This window comes from Anoplopoma fimbria, chromosome 17 (genome assembly GCF_027596085.1).
Source record: "Anoplopoma fimbria isolate UVic2021 breed Golden Eagle Sablefish chromosome 17, Afim_UVic_2022, whole genome shotgun sequence".
NCBI classification, from domain to species: domain Eukaryota; kingdom Metazoa; phylum Chordata; class Actinopteri; order Perciformes; family Anoplopomatidae; genus Anoplopoma; species Anoplopoma fimbria.
Genome location: NC_072465.1, coordinates 11829538 through 11847029, shown reverse-complemented (window position 1 = coordinate 11847029; position 17492 = coordinate 11829538). Strand labels below are relative to the sequence as shown.

At 41.9% G+C, this 17492-nt stretch overlaps 1 protein-coding gene across 1 annotated transcript; it reads right to left on the bottom strand.

The window, feature by feature from the left end:
- Positions 1–168: 168 nt before the first annotated feature.
- atxn7l2a (ataxin 7-like 2a) lies at positions 169–16526 on the bottom strand. The gene is made up of 10 exons (XM_054616635.1): positions 16070–16526; positions 14976–15044; positions 14099–14438; positions 12528–12784; positions 11237–11319; positions 7521–7732; positions 5810–5990; positions 3853–3974; positions 1548–2478; positions 169–554 (listed from the first exon to the last, which is right to left on the bottom strand). Exons 1-10 carry the CDS (start codon positions 16197–16199, stop codon positions 537–539), a joined length of 2343 nt encoding a protein of 780 aa, XP_054472610.1. The 5' UTR covers positions 16200–16526; the 3' UTR covers positions 169–536.
- Positions 16527–17492: the final 966 nt, after the last annotated feature.

The window sequence follows — 17492 nt, the reverse complement described above, 5'->3', positions numbered from 1 at the left end:
GTAACACTACAGCACTATTCCAAACACTGATGCCCTATTTAAAACACAATACCATCATACGTTGTGGAGCGCTTAGTGAATGTGAAGAAAATGTCAAGTTTGAGAGAAAAACAAGAATGGAGAGCTTAAAATGAATACGTAAGCCTAAAAAAAAAGAAGTCACAGAAACCAAGTGTAAAGGACATTTTAATCCATTCATATAAACCAACATATTTAATTTAGCAGCATAATCGGATGGTCTTGAGGTATTTCTAAATTCATACTCTGAATTTCATCCCACCCTCGCGCTCCCAGTTCTCCCTCATTCACACAGACTGACACACCCAGCTTTGATTCACACACCAACAGATCCATACTGAACTGTGAGCGCACACACACACACACACACACATACACACACATACATACATACATACATACATACATACATACATACATACATACATACATACATACATACACACACACGTCCTGTTGCCTCAGTCTTGGACTGAGCGGAGCTGGCTCCCTCTTAGTGGCTTGTAAGGCAGGCACACTCAATGGTGCAGTTTTGGCTGTGGGACAAAAGAAACATTTGGAAATTGTTACTTTCATTTTGGCAACTTATATGTACAGATATTTACTTGAGAACTACAACAAATGGGGAAGCGTAAAAGGAACTGACATACGTTAAGTCAGTTAAGTCAGAAGAGGAGAATCTGATGGCTCGATAAGACACTTAATGTTTAGTTGATGGTTAAAACTCTGCACATTAAACATTTTGGGGTCAACAGTAGGGCACGGGGAGGCACTACGGTTGCCAAAGACAGCAAGTTGTCACACACACGTGCACTATTTATCTTTTAATAAAAGTCTACTCCACAGACCACAAAGCACTGTTTTTTGTGATGCAGATTTTTTCTTGACATTAAGTAAATTAAGTACAGCAGGTATCGTTTAACTATAAACATAGTCCTTGACAGAAAATCTGTGTCTGACGGCAGTTTTAAAAAGCGACTCTGGAATGTAAGTCGCAGCTTGGACTGAGTTACAATGAATTCACGTCAATAAAAGTGACAAGAAGTAAGTAGAAACCTCTAAAACCACTACTGCGGATGAGTGAGAGTTTCTGCTGCATATCCTTTAAACTCACAGGCAGACCTCTACATGACCAATGCTTGTTCTTAACTACACCTCAAATTTGCTTGTTTGGGAACATACAACATCTAAGAGGCTGCATTGAGTTACACTATGATGTGTTCAAGGTCTATTCAGTAAAAATGATTATTGGGCAAAGGTAAAAAATGACTTCATTAGGATGTTTTCTTATTAGGATCTAATCTTGTAAAAATTTAGTTTTCGGCGAGAAACTTGAAGCAGATCATGAGGGATTAATGCAAACGGTAATAAAGGAGTGTATGTTGAACAACATGGGATTTATTGTCTTAGATTTTTTTTCCATGGTATTGAATCGGACATCGAGAATCATAGAAGTTCACTGGCATCGGTATCAACCACTAAATTTCTGGTGTCTCCCTACTTCCTGCTTTTCTATCCTCCAAACTCACCTTCTGTGTGCCCAGTTTCTTCTCCACGCCCCCAGCCAGCCCCCCGCTTTTGCTGTCCTTCCAGGGGTAAAAGTTAGAGCGTGGGGAGGAGGAGGTGGCTGAGCTGGAAGAGGAGGAGGGCAGGCGGTGCGCTGAGGGTTTGGAGGACGGCGAATGCTCCTCCATGCCGCCCCCCTTGCGTTTCTTCACAAGCCCCTGGTGCTCAAAGCCCCTCCCGCTGCCCTGCCCGTGCAGTCCTGAGTCCCCCACGCCGCCCCTGCTGTGGGAGTTGTTTGTGGCAGAGGAGGGGTCTGGGGATGATGAATGGCCCAGAGGAGTGTGTGTCCGTCTGTAGGTCCAGACCGCCTTGGCGGCAGGTGAATGGGACTCTGAAGGGGAGGGCTGGGGGCGGGGTTTGCTGCTGGGGGAAAGCGTGCCATTGGTCTGTCCGTGTGGGAGAGGGGAGGAAATGGGGGGTTTAGAAGAAGATGAGGAAGAGGAAGAGCCAGCTGAAGGTGGGCGGCCCCGGTCCTGGAGGATTATGCAGTTCCTGTCGGGGCCTGAGTGCTCCCCTTCCTGGGACGGGGCTTTCCGTTTGCGGACGGCAGCGGCTGTAGCGGCCTCCTCTCGCAGCTTCAACATCTGCTTGCTGGGACGCCCCACAGGGTTCTTGAGTCGCCCGGCACCCACTTGACGCAACGCCACGGGCTTACCCGGAGAATCCATGTGGCCACCGCCGATGCTGCTTCCGCTGCCCCCCGAGTTCTCGGACTGTATGGCTGCCGGGGCTCTCCCTGGACTACGACTGGAAGAGGAGGATGCAGGTTTGAAGGAGGAGCTGATGTGACTTCCTGTGCGGACCTTAGAATGTAATGACGAGGAGGGAGACGACGAAGTGATGGTCTTGGCTGAGGAAGGTGGAGAATGAAGGTCTGTGGCTTGAGGTATTTTCCTGTAAAATAAGTAAATCCATAAATCAATAAATGAACAAACATTATCAACACAAGAATCTGAAGTATTAGAATTGAATATGGGATGCTGATGCTTTTTGTTTACCGACTTAACTGTGTCCATAGCAACAAGCACAGTCATGAGTGTGCAGTGTTAATGTATTCTCTGATCATGTACAGTATTTCCTGAATTAAGTAATGTATCGAAGATGTTATATTTAAAATCTCTTCATGATATCACATTCCATTCTTGTTGGTTGACAAGAGTCCATTATTACCAGGACACATTAAACCTACTTTCTGTTAAGGGTAAGACAGTTTTGATTTCAATGGTTTGGTTGTGTATTCGAGGGCACACCATTTCTACGTATTATTGTTTTCATTGTTGTGTTTTTTTTTTAATTTACAAATAGTGAGTTCAAATAAGGGCTGCAAGTCCTACACGGTTCACTCAATATCTTAACACAATGAATGTGTGTGTGTGTGTGTGTGTGTGTGTGTGTGTGTGTGTGTGTGTGTGTGTGTGTGTGTGTGTGTGGGTCTAAGTTAGGGTGAGTCATTGCGACCTAAACAAACACAGAATAGGCTCAAGAATTGATATGCTAATTATGACCATTTCAGGATTAAGACATGGACATAAACTGATACATGTCCAGCTTTCCAATGACATTTCTTCTTATATGCATATAAACCCAGTCAGTCTCCATCTTACTGCCAACTTCAGACTCTTCACTACTGCTATTCTGGGCAGCAGAAAACACCATCTGCTTCATCTATTAGTGCATAAGAAGTGGGTTACACTCCAGTTTCACTGAAAGTGTTGTCAAAAGGGTAGGATCTGATGTAACTAGTGCTCATACATTTACATTGGGTGAGAAGAAAGATTAGCAAATTTCAACTGAGTATCAGGATGGTGGCAGAGTGGATGGCATTTGAAGTAACAGTTCGGAACATTTGTAGAGTCGGCATTGTTTAAATCAGAGATTGGACCCACTTCAATATACTGGAGAGGCGGCTTAGATAATTCTAGCCAATTTAAACCTTTGGTAACCTTGTGGCATTGCACTCAGCTTATTTGTTGTGGTGTGTGTAAAAAAATATTCTCATACTTGCCAAAACAGGTTGGAAAACCGCACCATTTGGCATCAGTAGTGAAACTGGTATTAGTACAACCATCATAACCTTTTGACAACAGCCAGCCTATTTTCAGTGACATCAAGAGGAGCATTTAGAAAAAGGAGCATTCATTAAGTAGTTTACTATATAAACGCCAGTGGCAAAAAGTAACCAAAGTTAATACTTTCTTCAAAAAAAATCTTTAGAATCAGCACCACAAAAGCAGAGCATGAGCAGAAATGTGAGCTGGAGTTTCTTACTTCCAAAGATGAGCGCTGATGTGCTGCTCCAGCATGCTGCTGAGGGCCGACCTCAGGTGATGAAGTCTCCTGTCGAACGTGTAGATGCCGTGACCCAGTGTGTGGCTGCCAAACGAACATACCTAGAGAAAGAAAGGCTGCTTTAAAATCTGTTACGGAGCAAGTGTCTCCTCCTGGTACCAGTGGTGGTCAGCTAGTGATTAAAAACAACATCCTGCATTATTCAGTGGTCTCGTAGTTACAGTCAAATCACACTTCACTGGTAGCTTGGTTCTGTGTTTTGACGTTATTCTGGATAAAACAGGATCAACATCTTTACCTCTGCAGGGAACAAAAATGACACAGCTCTGCAAACTGAAAAGGAAAACTACACGTCATCTTAAAAAAGAACACTATATGCAGTGTGTGCAACCTTAGCCCCCTTCTAGTTAAACATAAAAACCGGGGCAGGTAAGCTCTGTTTGGGGAAGTGAAATGCCTCATGAAGCTGTGTGATCTTGCAAGTGATCTTTATTACAGTTTCCCTGATAAATCTGCATAACTTTCATATGATATGCAGAAAAAAAAATATGCAATCGGAAGATTGTCAATAATGCTTTCAGGTCTCAGACCCCTGATAATGCTACATTGTGAACAACAAACCTGTTTTGCAATCAGCAAGATGAGAACTAGTTAGCGTTAGCGGCTGGTGAGCAGCAGATTCCTGCTTGGCTAAATAATGGAGCTTACAGCTAATGTTAAAAGGAGGTTGCATTGAATTACATTATGATGCGTTCAAGCTCTATTCAATAAAACTGAGTGTTGGGCCAAGGTAAATTATAACCTCTTCATTATGTGTTTAAATGTAATCTTGGAAAATTTCGTTTTTGGGGAGAAAATACAACATAAAATAGATATTAGAGATGAATTATGCCCCATTTACCTTAACCTTACTAACACTAGCTCTGATCAGATTATAATGAATCAGAGCTACTAATGACAAGCTTCTGAAGAAAACATCCAGGGCTTGTCATCGTGAACAGTTTGAATGAAGTGCATTTTTTTTAAAAATCCTAATGATTGTCCAAAACCCAATTGATATTATCAATTTTTCAAAAGGCCTACAACATCCATTTCAGGCAAGTAGAACATCTCAACAAAAAGCTCGAGGTCGAGCACTGAAACACAATTCATCCTCTAACTGCACTTCTGGAAAAAAAAAAAAAAAAAAAAGATTAGCAAGGGACTTCTGTAAGAAGAGACACCAGTTTTAAATGACCACTGTCCACACCCCCACTATGATATGGGAATACTGGAAGTATTGAAATTAAGACCAAAGTACATCTCTCATAGAACTGTGAATAGTAGTCAGATACAGAAAGTTCCCTCTGTTTGCTGCTCAGGACATACAGGCAGGTTTGGCTGGCACTGGAGCATCGGTCCACTGAGCAGCCACGCTTACAAAAATACCTTTGATCTCATCACAAGACCCAATATCTTCAGTGTGCAACATAACACTCATAAGCCAGAGTCTTTTTGGGACACAAGTGTTGCAAAATTAGTATTTTGGAATGATAATATAATATGCCTAGAGTAGCTCAGAGTTCAAACAGTTGAGAGTGTTATTCATGTTTTGGCAGATCAGCAGGACGGAAACAAGTTCAATGGGATACTTTTTCTGTGTCTGCTTTTCTAGCATGTTCTGTTAATTGGATAAGCACATATTTTCCAACACAACAAGCCATCACAGCTTGATAAGATCATTGTATGCAACGGCCATATTTCTGGGTTTGAATTCAAGACTTTTTGACGGATAAAGGTCAGAAAATCCCAAATGTCAATTTAACCAACTGAGAAACATATCAGGATTTTGCACCTGGCCAGCTTTGAACCATACTTCTTGTGCAAGGAAAAGCAACACAAAGTTTGGCAGGACTGGTACTCTTAACCTTGTAAAACCGAAGTACAAACTGCTCACCGCTAGTGGTCTGGGATGTGTGGCAGAAGATGGGAACTCAACGGGCTCCTCGGGTCCTTCTGCCTCGCTCTCATCACTGGAGATACGTCCATGGACGAGAGGTGAGGGGGCTCGGAGGCTTCCATCCTCCTGACGCTGATTATCCTCCTCTATGTTGTTTTCTGACACAGCAGTAGTCCGGCTGTAAAACAAACAATACCACGTTTTGCTTTCAGATACACTGTAAATAGTTATCTTATACGATCATATACTGATGCTCACAGTCTAACAAATATTGCCTGTGCACATAGGAACATGATCTGGTTAGGTCCAATCAGCTGCTGCTTGCTTAAGTTCACCTAGCTGAAACCAATCCGCCCTACATGAAGGTTAACATGGTCAGTTTTAGTTGAAACTGTGTTAGAGGGGTGATGATTCAACTTTATAACCATTGTGATGGATGTTATGTTGTTGAACTGTATTGATTTATACTGGGGGTTGTTATTTAGCCTGTATAATATATATAACATAACATATGGAGTGGATAAAATAATAGACACACCTCTCTAAAACAGTTTGAAGAAAAAACGAATATAACCTTCATGAAGGAGAATTTATTGCAGACCTGTTGTGTTAGACTGCATTCATTTAAAATTGAGGTACCTAATAATCTGTCAGTGTGTGTAGATTCAGTCATTTCATTAGCATCTATTAAAAGACAGATTCTAGACCCATGGTGAAACCAGGTAATGTTACACCATATTCAGTCTGAATGGGCCGCCATGGCGTCAGCCAACGTGGTAACCATCCTCCCAACCTGGGCTGCCAGCCTTTGGTGATCAGACGTCTCTACAGAGGGAGGAGTTTAGCGTCCGCTATGTGACTCAGCTTACTTTAGACTTTTTCATTGTGGGTCATTTTGATGGACAAGGTCTTAGAGGTTCCATCATAATATTTTATTACATACCTATTTAGAGATAGATTCTGCGATTTTAATCTGACACACTTTGTTAAATTCAGTGAATATCTGTATTGTTTGCACTGAATAAAAATCTTATGTTCACACACAGTTAAAATGTTTTTTTTTTTTTTTAACAGTGACAGCAGAGTCAGCAAACCATTTACAAGAATTAAACTCAATTGACCTGCTGTAGCCCAGTCTGAACTCAAACCTTCCTCTGGTCAGCATGGACAAACTGAGAATACTACAATGTTTAATAATAAGCTGTATGCGTGATCAGTCTTTTATGTGTAAGGAAACATCAGGCTTTACTTCAACATTGCTTTCTTAACTTTGTTAAATTAAATTTAAACAATTAATATATAGATATAAATGTACTTAATTTATCCAAATAATGGTATCTAATAGAATGGTAAATGGACTGTACATGTATAGTGCTTTTCTAGTCTTCCGACCACTCAAAGCGCTTTTTACATATCATCATTCACCCATTCACAGCCATTCATACACTGATGACAGGGGCTACTAAGGTGCCACCTGCCCATCAGGACACTAGTTAACATTCATTCACATTCATACACCGCAGGAACAGTCGTACCATATCCGGTACGAGTATCGGTGCTATGAAGTTAAACTGGGTGCTCGCTTGTGTGTAATCATTTGTAATGACTGACCGATGAGTGACTGATGTCACGGAGTATAATGTCAAGAACTGGTCACCATACACACTCGTGCATGCATCACAAGCTAGCCTCAGTAAAGTTCACTCACCTGAAAGCAGGGAGGCTGGCCAGAGGTCTCCTGCAGTGTGGAGCCCCAGCCTGCTCCCTGGGGGCCTCCGGGCTGGGGGATCGTCCAGCGGAGGAGCCTCCATCCAGGGATTGGGCCCCTTTCTCACGGACCTTGGTCTTCAGTTCCGCCACTAGCTGATCAAAGTTTTTGCTGCGGCCCATAACTTTCCTTCGCTGGTGGATGGAGTGGATCTGAGGACACAGGATACCAGCAATTAGTCACTACTTCACTTTGATTTCATTCATGTGAACGGCTATAACTAATATCTGGGCAGTGTCACAAAATTAATAATTGGCCTGCCAAGTCAGACGGCTCACTTAAAGCACACTATGAAAAGCCTTGGGATGCTTAACTTGAGGTGTTGAGGTTCTTTCAAACAGCAATGCTGTGACTGACACCCATTAACATCAATGGCCTTTACTCTGAACAGTCTGCAGCAGCAACACCCCGTCACACTGCTGATCACTATATCACAGTCCAACAACCTGCACCATATCCTTCAGGTTCAACCTAATCTAATCACCATGGAGCCAAAGAGAGGGGTTGTAGGTTAAAAGAGAGGAAATGAATAAGAAGGCATACTTATTAATACAATTGATCTCTCTAGGGAAATTCAATTTTTGTTTACGCATGCCTGAAATACACAAAAACAGTACCTACACACATGCAAATGAGTGAGGAGTGAGGAAGCCTCATAGGCACACTCCATACTTGGTCCAAGCTGGACTAGAACCAGCATCTATCCAGTTCCCAAGTCAAATAACCTTTCTCTCCATAGGTCTTTATTGATGGGTTTGTTGTTAAAGAGCTTTATAATTCAGAGATTAGGAACATTTGTGTCACATTTTTTTTTCAGTGTGACCCCTGGCCATGACAGCAAGTTGACCCATCAATTTAACCCAATGAAACATTCATTCTACCATTTCACCAAATCAGACACTTTTCCAAATCCATGTAACCTTTTCACATTGGTATAAATTAAAACCTCTGCACAGCACTTACTGAAAAAGAACACCAGGAGAAATGGAGTTGAGTTTTCATTAAAACAACATTATGACTGATGTGTTAACTAAATGCCAAATTAATCAGAGCACAGAAGGCCAAATGGCCTCCCTACGCTACCATATGACTGGTTGCCTAAATGCACTGTAGCATATAAAAGGCTAATTTTTAAAACGGATAAGAATAAAGCAACATCAGCAAGGATATTAATTGTCCTGGGTAATCCCAGTAGTGATGCACTAAAATGGACTTGGGGAAAACACTGCCCTTATGGAGCTGTAAGTCAGTTTCTCCCGTTTTTTAGGACATATGCCGACATTGTGCTCGGGGGGGATGCAGTACAACCATCAGTTTTACATTTTTAACGTTTTGTCAGTTTTTAATAACCTGGTTCTGGACAAACAATATTTTTTAATAATTTAAATGTCAAAATAAAACTAGAACTTATGAGTTTACCACTAAACTAGGCCAAAGGTCTTCCCAAATACTGGAAAGGATGCTGGGCCATCATTATCCTTAAAACCCTTTTAAAGGATAGGAGGAGTTTCAATTTAAGATTTATCTTAGGACTCAAAAACTGATATTATTCAATTCATTCATACTGGTACTTCCTGTTTGTTTTAGTCAGCCCCATAGTCCACCTTCTGGTCACAGCTCTGTGTGTGAAGAGACAGAGCATATGAAGCTGTACCCAGAGCAAACAGAGGGTCAATGAGTAAGGCTTTAAGTAGTTGATCCTGTGTCATCGATGGATCTGATCAGGCTCAGAAAATCAATGATTTATACTGTTTAATGACAACAGCAATCAGATATGCCCCTCACACATGACTAGAGGTATGAGTCATCTCATATATATTAAACACATTCAATTTGCAATGATATCAAACAGATTATTAAATTCTAACATTAGAGCTTTTTTCAAATGAACTGTCAGAAAACTAATCCATTAATTGTTTTGACAAAACCGCACATATTCCTATTTCAATTATCATTGAAATGATGCATCAATGTTGCTTATAAAGAAACATGAGACATTTGGTTCCTAGGAGCAGGTGGAAGAGAAAATACGCCCACCTATTGTGAGTCGGTCCACCTACAGAGCAGGTATAAGACGCGGGCTGTTTTCCTGCGCGTCTTTCCTGTCACTCCTGTCACTTCCTGTTAATTAGGTCATCCTGTCTCTACTCGGCTGGATGTGGCCTCTCACACTAACTTCCTCCTTCACACACACACACACACCACACACACACACACACACACACACACGGACTCTTCCTGTGCTGGGGGCCATTTTCACCACTAGGTATCAGTCAGTAGGACTAGTGAGTGACTGCAGTTTAATTTGTTTAAAAACTCTTACAACTGTGATTTTCATTTTCTTTAACATAGGACTGCAATCCTATCCTGTCTTGTAAATTCAAACATTAGAGTGAGATCATTTAATATTAAAGATAATTAAAAATCAACAATGGGATCCAAGTACTTTATGTGCAAAACAGTGCACAAGAATGCTGCAATTCCCTGATAAATAACTATCAGATCATCCGATGTGATATAACAACTTTCGTTGCAACTTATGAAACAATGTTTAAAAAAAATCAAATATCTTTACACAATACAAAGCATCATGGAGGATTACTAGATTAGTAGCTTCAAAAAGCAACACACTTCCACCTTCCAGCAACTCACACAGTGCATTGGAGGTTCTCTACACAGGAATCAGAGCACGTCTTCTAAGCTTAAAATTATATGACTGTACTGTGATGCAACACATAAATGCTGTTAATATTGGCATTCCTTCCCAAATCTTTCAATATCATCATTTCATGGTTAAAAATGGCCCCAAACACCATCTAATGTTTGAAATCAGCCAGTTGGGGACGATTCTACGTCCTAAAAATAAAAGAATGTTAGCGTCCTCTAATCAGACTCCTCTCCTCTTCTCTCCACACAGCATCTATTGCTTTGACTGTTTCAGTAACCACTGTGTAGCATTACAATCACAGCACAGCTCAAGCCTCTTCTCTCCTTTCTGTGGACTGGACAGTAAGCTATCAGCACATTACAACATCTGGTGAATCAGTTTTAATGTCTGATTATCTGGTGCTAGCAATGTGCGTTTCCTACACTGTGACAAGAGTGTGTAGATGAAGCATTAAGTTGTTAAATTTTTCTCATATGGCTAGTTAGCTAGCTAGTGTTAGCTTGTTGATTCCACCATGTTTTCACGCTAACATTACACTGGCTACAGGACATGATCAGAACAGCGGGCTGGTGGTCAGCTGGGCCGCTGCTCCACGTTGCTAGGAGACTACAGCCAGGAGGAGAGCAGAAGGTTGCTCTGCAGACGGCGGAGCTCGGATTTGCCATGTCTGAGTCTCTTCTCTATCATAGACCTATGTCTGTGTGCTGTAAACTATATGATTAAAGTACAATGATGGCTGAGTAATGAAGAAAAAACTCACTACCTACATTCCTGCATGATGAGCATTGATTGGGTCAAAAGTTAAGGTGACAGGACTGGAAATGAAGCCTCTCAAGCTCCAAATGAACTTCACAGACGAAATAGAGAGGTGATAAAAATAAAACAAGAAAAAGAGAGAAATGAGAAAGAAACATTCAAAGACATGAGCGTCTGAGGCACAAGAAAGTAGGACATTAGTGTGGAGAAGCAGAGCGAGTGTGGAGCTTACATTGCATGTCAGGAGGCGAGTGCAGACCTTCTTCCTGTCAGGGTCAAGGACGCCGCAGTGTTTGTCCAAGTCACACTCCCTCTCTGAGGAAACAGAGAGCATCTCAGCTACAGCATCACACAGTCAACAATTAATCCCAACATACCAACATCTCTATAGCCCCACATAGAGCTGACAATAATGCCAGTGTTTCCCACAGGCTTTTGTGAGACGTGAAAGAAAATAGAACAGTTTAAAGTCAAATACATCATTGATTGGCAACTCAGGAACTGTATCATTTTGAGGTACTTGAACTTTACTGGAGTATTTCCATTTTATGTAACGTTATACTTCTACTCCACTACATTTCAGAGGGAAATATTGTACTTTTTAACTTCACTACTATTATGCGACAATATTAGTAACTAGTTAGCCACTTCGCAGATTGAGATTCTTAATACCAAATATAAATCAACTAATAAACTATGGTGTATTAAGTAGAAAATACCATAATTATTAAGTACATAAAGTAGTTAAAATGAGCTCCACGTTTATCAGATGCATCATCAAAGTGATTAACACATTAATGTAACAAAAAATATGACCCGCTGGCATACAGTTATTCTATTCCCACTAGTGTATCAAAACATTTTCAATAACTCGAGACCGTTGTATAGGCCAAAAGTCAAAATGTATTGGAAAAGATAGTAATCAACTCTAAAATTCACAACATGTTTTTATGTAACGCAATATACTGCTCGAATCCATCAACCCTCCAAAAGTAACATTTTCACTGTGGTCAAAAACGGTTTGCTCTCCCGCTTAAAGCACACAAAGGGAGGCCCGAACTGACAAGTTATATTCATTAAAGAAAGGGTAGTACCAGACTCACCCTCTCTGTCTCTCTTTCTTGGGCGTGTGCTATCCAGAGGAAATACGCAATTACAACTAGCCAAACCAATGAAAATTAACGTTTTGGGGTTGCTTGTGACAGCCTTAGTGTCAGAATTGTTACTTTCCAAGCATCCAATGAATGCCATTAGCACCATTGCGTGTGTTGGTTGGCCCCGACATCACTTTGCAATTGTCAAGACAGTAGAAAAAAGATTGTCGTAATAACTTTTCAGAGTTGTAAAATCCTGCTTTATTTTTATTATTATAACAACCTTTTTCCTCTTAAAAACGTTCAGTTTGTATCTAACAACTAGGACGATGATTATTTAGCAGGTCAAAATGACCAGTAGATCAAACTAGATGATAAGTAAATATCCTTCAACTGCGTGCTCTTTCCACATTATCCATTTGTACTCACTGGAGGCCACTTTGTTGTAGGGTCTGGGGATCCGGTGACTTGGCACTGCAGGGGCCAGAGGGGAGTCCTTTCTCTGGCTCTGGGTGGGGGACCGGTCACTGGGCGAAGGCTTACCAGGCGGGGTTCCTCCGTGCGGCCAGGGGGGATCTCTGAGTGATGGCGGTGGCGAGCTCATTGGAGGCTCCAGAGGCGGCGGCTGCTTGAATACTGGCGACTCTGTGTGGCCGCTGTGGGAGGACTTCTCCAGCGGGGAATGTCTGGGGGATGGAAGAGGAAGGGCAGGTCCAAAATTAGCTTCATTGCTTGACTTTTAAACAATACGGGAAAAATAATGTAAAAACTTTTATATATACACAGCATGAGTTTTATCTGCAAAAATCACCTGCCTGTTTAGAGTAATTATTTTTGCTTTAATCTGATTACACAATCAGGGACAGCATACTGTTGTCAGCAGATAAATTGTTTTTAAAACAAACAGTATTTTATTTTTTTTATTTTTATTTCTTAACTAAGTGCATTAGAACGTGAGCCTTTAGAGGCTGGACTCTAAAACTATAATATAAAAGCTGGTCATATATGCATTGGAATTATTATTATAAAAATAAGGATATACACTGTAATGAGCCTTAACTGGCTAGGATTATTTAAAAAAACATTATTTCTTAAACGTACTTATTTATACAGTAATTGCGTTTGTTTAAACTGCCCAAAATCCAAAGTTTTACTGGGGTTGTGTTTTGGACTATTTCTTGGCCTCCCTGACGGAAGTGGCTGCTCAGAAAAGCTTAAGAAAAAGTCTGGAACATCATCCCCTGAAAACCAGGACTTGTTGTTTAGACACTTTGGTTTTTGGGATGATTAAACAAACGATATAGGAGGTGTTAATTGGAGAGTTTAACAGATACCGAAAGGCAAATTTTGTTACGTAGGCTAGCTGTTTGCCTGTTTCAAGTGTTCATGCTATGTTAAGCTGTTTGCCTGTTTACCAGGCAAGTGTTCTTTGATTGTTCCTGTTCTTGGCATTTTATTAAAACTATTTTCAGTCCTACCAGGGTTTGACCTTAAGGGTTGCAAAGTTGCCAACCATTTTGAGAAATTGGCAACCAATTATGCATTAATGATATTTAAATATAGCTGTTACGGTCAGAAACAGAACCAGTCGACGCTGCTTGTGACAACGCTGCACATGCGTCGGTGTTTTACTCACATGCGCAAAGGCATCTGTTGCAGAGATAACAGTGAAGCATACAAATGACATGTATATATATCTTACATTTTCATTATTTAACTAACGGATAACTGCTTAGTATCTTAATTATTAAAAACTGGCAAAAATACTTTCGGATTCAGCAAACAAAACCTAATAGCTGACCACTTTTAAAAGTTAATATTGAGCCCTGATGGGCATAACTAAAGTTTTATTTTAAGTAAACAAATAAATAAGTTTTGTATAATTGCATCAAAACAGACTACATTCTTTAAAGCTTTTTTCTACTTTCTATGTTTTCTTCCCGTTCTATCCTGTGCCCTTGTCAGAGCGTTGTCCACAACTTGCTCCCGTCTGTTCTTACCGTACTCCATCCTTGGAGTTCTTGGAGTGTCTGTACTGGGGTGGAGTGGAAGGCGAAGGTGGGGTTGCCCGTGGCTGCCCGACCGCCTGGCCGCGACCTTCCCAGGATGAAGCGGAAGCAGCATTGGTCCCATGGGAAGGGGAATGGCCGTGGTGGGGCCTCTGCTGGGGCTGTGGTGCGGGGGTGGGAGAGCGCAGTCGGGCGTACAGCTTGGCCAGAGGGCCATGTCGTCGCTCACAGTGCTTTTCGAACGCCTGTGGCTTCACTACTTGGCCACAATGGCTGCACACCACCAGGTAGAAGTCATCATGGCCGGGGTACAGGCCAAAGATGGACATGTCTTGAAGGAGAGGGAATACAAAAGACACACATGTCAGATTGCAGAAGAAGCAACATGGCAAAGTCACTCTATGGAGAAGCCTGAATTCTAAAGTTAAAATCAAAGTAAATGTGTGGACCGCAGCTCATTCTTTCTAATCATCTTTTGGCTGGTATTCCAATGTGACATAGATGCAGCATGAGTGTGAGAAGGTGAACATACTCACAAACACTATCAAAGTCTCTTGTTTTGATTTGTCATGCTCTGACACGCAAACACATAAACGGGGAGCTGCTGCTACAGACAGCAAGGCTAGGTTCAAGACAGTGCCTAATCACACAACACTACCCAGCTTTATTACTTGCTCTGGTCTCTGCAAACCAGTACCTCCATTGTCTCTGGGCCAGGCTAGGAGACTAAAGAGAGGCTGAGGCACAGTTCACTGAGGCATTACAGGTTATCATACACTGGTAGGTTTATGCTTTCTTGTTTTCAGATGTCCCAAACAACAACAACAGACTTTACTATGTCTTGTGGATGATAGTGTGTGTGACTTACCCTCCTTACTGAGTGACATGGCCTCTGCAGCCTTTTTGCCATTCTTGCTGCACTCATCCCCATCGGGCCCTGAAACATCACACATTACATACATGCACATGTTCAACAAGCCCCTAGAGAGGTCATGTTTTCATAAAGTTGTATGTCAGGTTCACTTGCAAGACAAAGCCTAACCTTATGGCACACATTCTGCACATGAACAAGCCCTCAGACTGTGTTATATTAAGGACTGACATGCATGTCAACTGCTTTTCTGCTGACCATTTTTAGCTAGTAGTGTTTGTCAGTGGTCTAACAACAATAAGCAGCTATAGGTTTTGTGAGGTGAAAAGGAGGACATGTTGTGATAGTTATGGTCAAAGTAGCAGTTGAAGGGATGCCAGACAATGAGTGAGAGCACATACTTAAAGATGGGATGGGCAAGAGCACTTTTGGGGGCAATAGTCACGCATATGAGATTGCCTGTCGCAGACAGACACGTTCATATGAGTTAAATGGAGGAGGAGACGCTAGCAACGAGAGCAGGACGTTGAGATAAAGCAACGAGAACACAGAGTAACGTTAGCTCATATCAAAGGCTGGGCCAGCATTTCCATGGTGGCAACAGCATCAGACTCCTCCTCCGTCACCGGTGTCTACTCTCAGCCCTCCCAGCTAGCATTAGCATTCTAACGCTAACTGCCTCGTCGTAAACGGCTAGTCTGGCTCGCTAGCCTAGCGCTCCACAGCCAGAAGTTGCTCGCCCAACCATTCACACTAGCCTCCTTCCGCTCTGATGCCACCGCTGCCCGGCTTGTCTCACTACAATGAAACGCATTCGTTAAACACTGGCAGCTTGTTTCATGGCCACCGCTGTAGAGCACTCACTAAATTGGCTATATCTTAATAACTATCACTTGTTTTTTTCTTGAAGACAACGTTTGCAGTGGGACCTGGGAGAGAGCAACATGTTACCCACCCAGCACTAGGACCCGGCAGGGTCTTTGTTTGGGTAACATGGTTAGCTCTGTCCTCCGTTTCCACGAATATAAACCCCAGTGCTTTGGTTAAATTGCTTCGTGGCTGCCAGGGTTTGCGTCAATGTGCTTCCTTACCCTCCGCCGCTGTCACACCGGCCCGCTCGGCCCAGGCAGTCCAGCTTTGACCCGCGAAATCATCGAGGCTAGGCACCCGCCGATCCAGAGCAGCCATTACTTTTACTGCGCGTTCACGCACCGCCATCATCACTGCGCGGCAAGCCACTTACGTCATATCTCGCGCTCTCGACGGGAAAGGAACTTCCTGCGTGCGCGTTCTTGGGACACCCACACAGAAGACAGGACTGGTGCAGAAAATCTCTAAATGATGTAACTTTTCTCCTTTCTAACCACTTTAAAACATAAACACAGTGTGGTGTCTGAGTCTTAAAACACAACAATGCTAAGAAGAGATGTCACTATGTTAGGAAAAGGCCATGTTATTATTAAAATATTGAAAACAGACTCATTCACTTCAAAATTCAAACTGCATTGTAGACAAAAGACAACTTTTTGATGATACACAAATACCCGTCCATATCAATGCACAGACTTTAAGGCAAGGCAGGTTCATTTCTATAGCACCTTTCCAAAACAAAAGGCAATGGAAATGGGGGTGGGGGGGGAGTAGAGAGAGAGAGTTTTGATCAGAAGTCACAGGTCCACACACGTGCACACACCTTTCCTGATCCCTGTAAGTGATTAAGCCTCACACAAGCTAGTCAGAGCCGTGCTGAAACACAAACTCACGGTGAGGACGTGATCTAACTGTACTCTGCATGTACACTGTGTGTGTGTGTGTGTGTGTGTGTGATCTTGTACTGTCACCAAATTTGTCAAATATCAGGAATATCAGGAACAAGATGTGTGCATCTGTCAGTGGGCATGTAACGTATGACAAACTCCATTTGTCTGTTTAGCAAAAATGCTCGTGAACAATAATCAATGTTAATTTGAGATAAATTAATCTCAGGAGGAAATCATTTTGGATGCATTTGATAGTCAGCCATTGACATTTTATCAATATTGGAGACATTTCCAAATGCAAAGAACCTGTTCTAAAAGGTTTGAACGTTCTGTCACGTGTTTCACAGCAGTCCAGTTAACACTTCCATTAGGAGCAGACAACTTTTTGATCAAGAACAAAGATCAGTTAGTATGGACATACTGTAACTGGAAATGGATACCAGTGGACCCTTGTTGGACATGTGAAAGGACTGGTCCCTCTTTTCTTTATATTTGTGGGACATGTCCCATACTTAAAGACTGTTAGTAGTATCAGCTGTCAAACCACCTTCAGAACAGATTCTTTCCTCTGGCTGTGAGACTCCTTAACTCATCCTCCACCCACCATATGATAGTTTTTTTTGTGTATATATGTGTGTGTGTTATGTTGTGTAGCAAACCGGGACTAAACTGTTTTTTCGTTGCGCAACCCTGTTGTACAATGACAATAAAATAACCGTGTCACCTTTTAACATGATGCGTCTAAACGCTTGGA

Coding starts and splice junctions, on each gene's coding strand:
- atxn7l2a (XM_054616635.1), bottom strand. CDS start 16,199: ATGATGGCGGTGCGTGAACGCGCAGTAAAAGTAATGGCTGCTCTGGAT. Junction 11,320..12,527: donor CTACAACAAAGTGGCCTCCA/GTGAGTACAAAT, acceptor CTGTTTCCTCAG/AGAGGGAGTGTGACTTGGAC. Junction 5,991..7,520: donor GCCAGCCTCCCTGCTTTCAG/GTGAGTGAACTT, acceptor TTTGTTTTACAG/CCGGACTACTGCTGTGTCAG.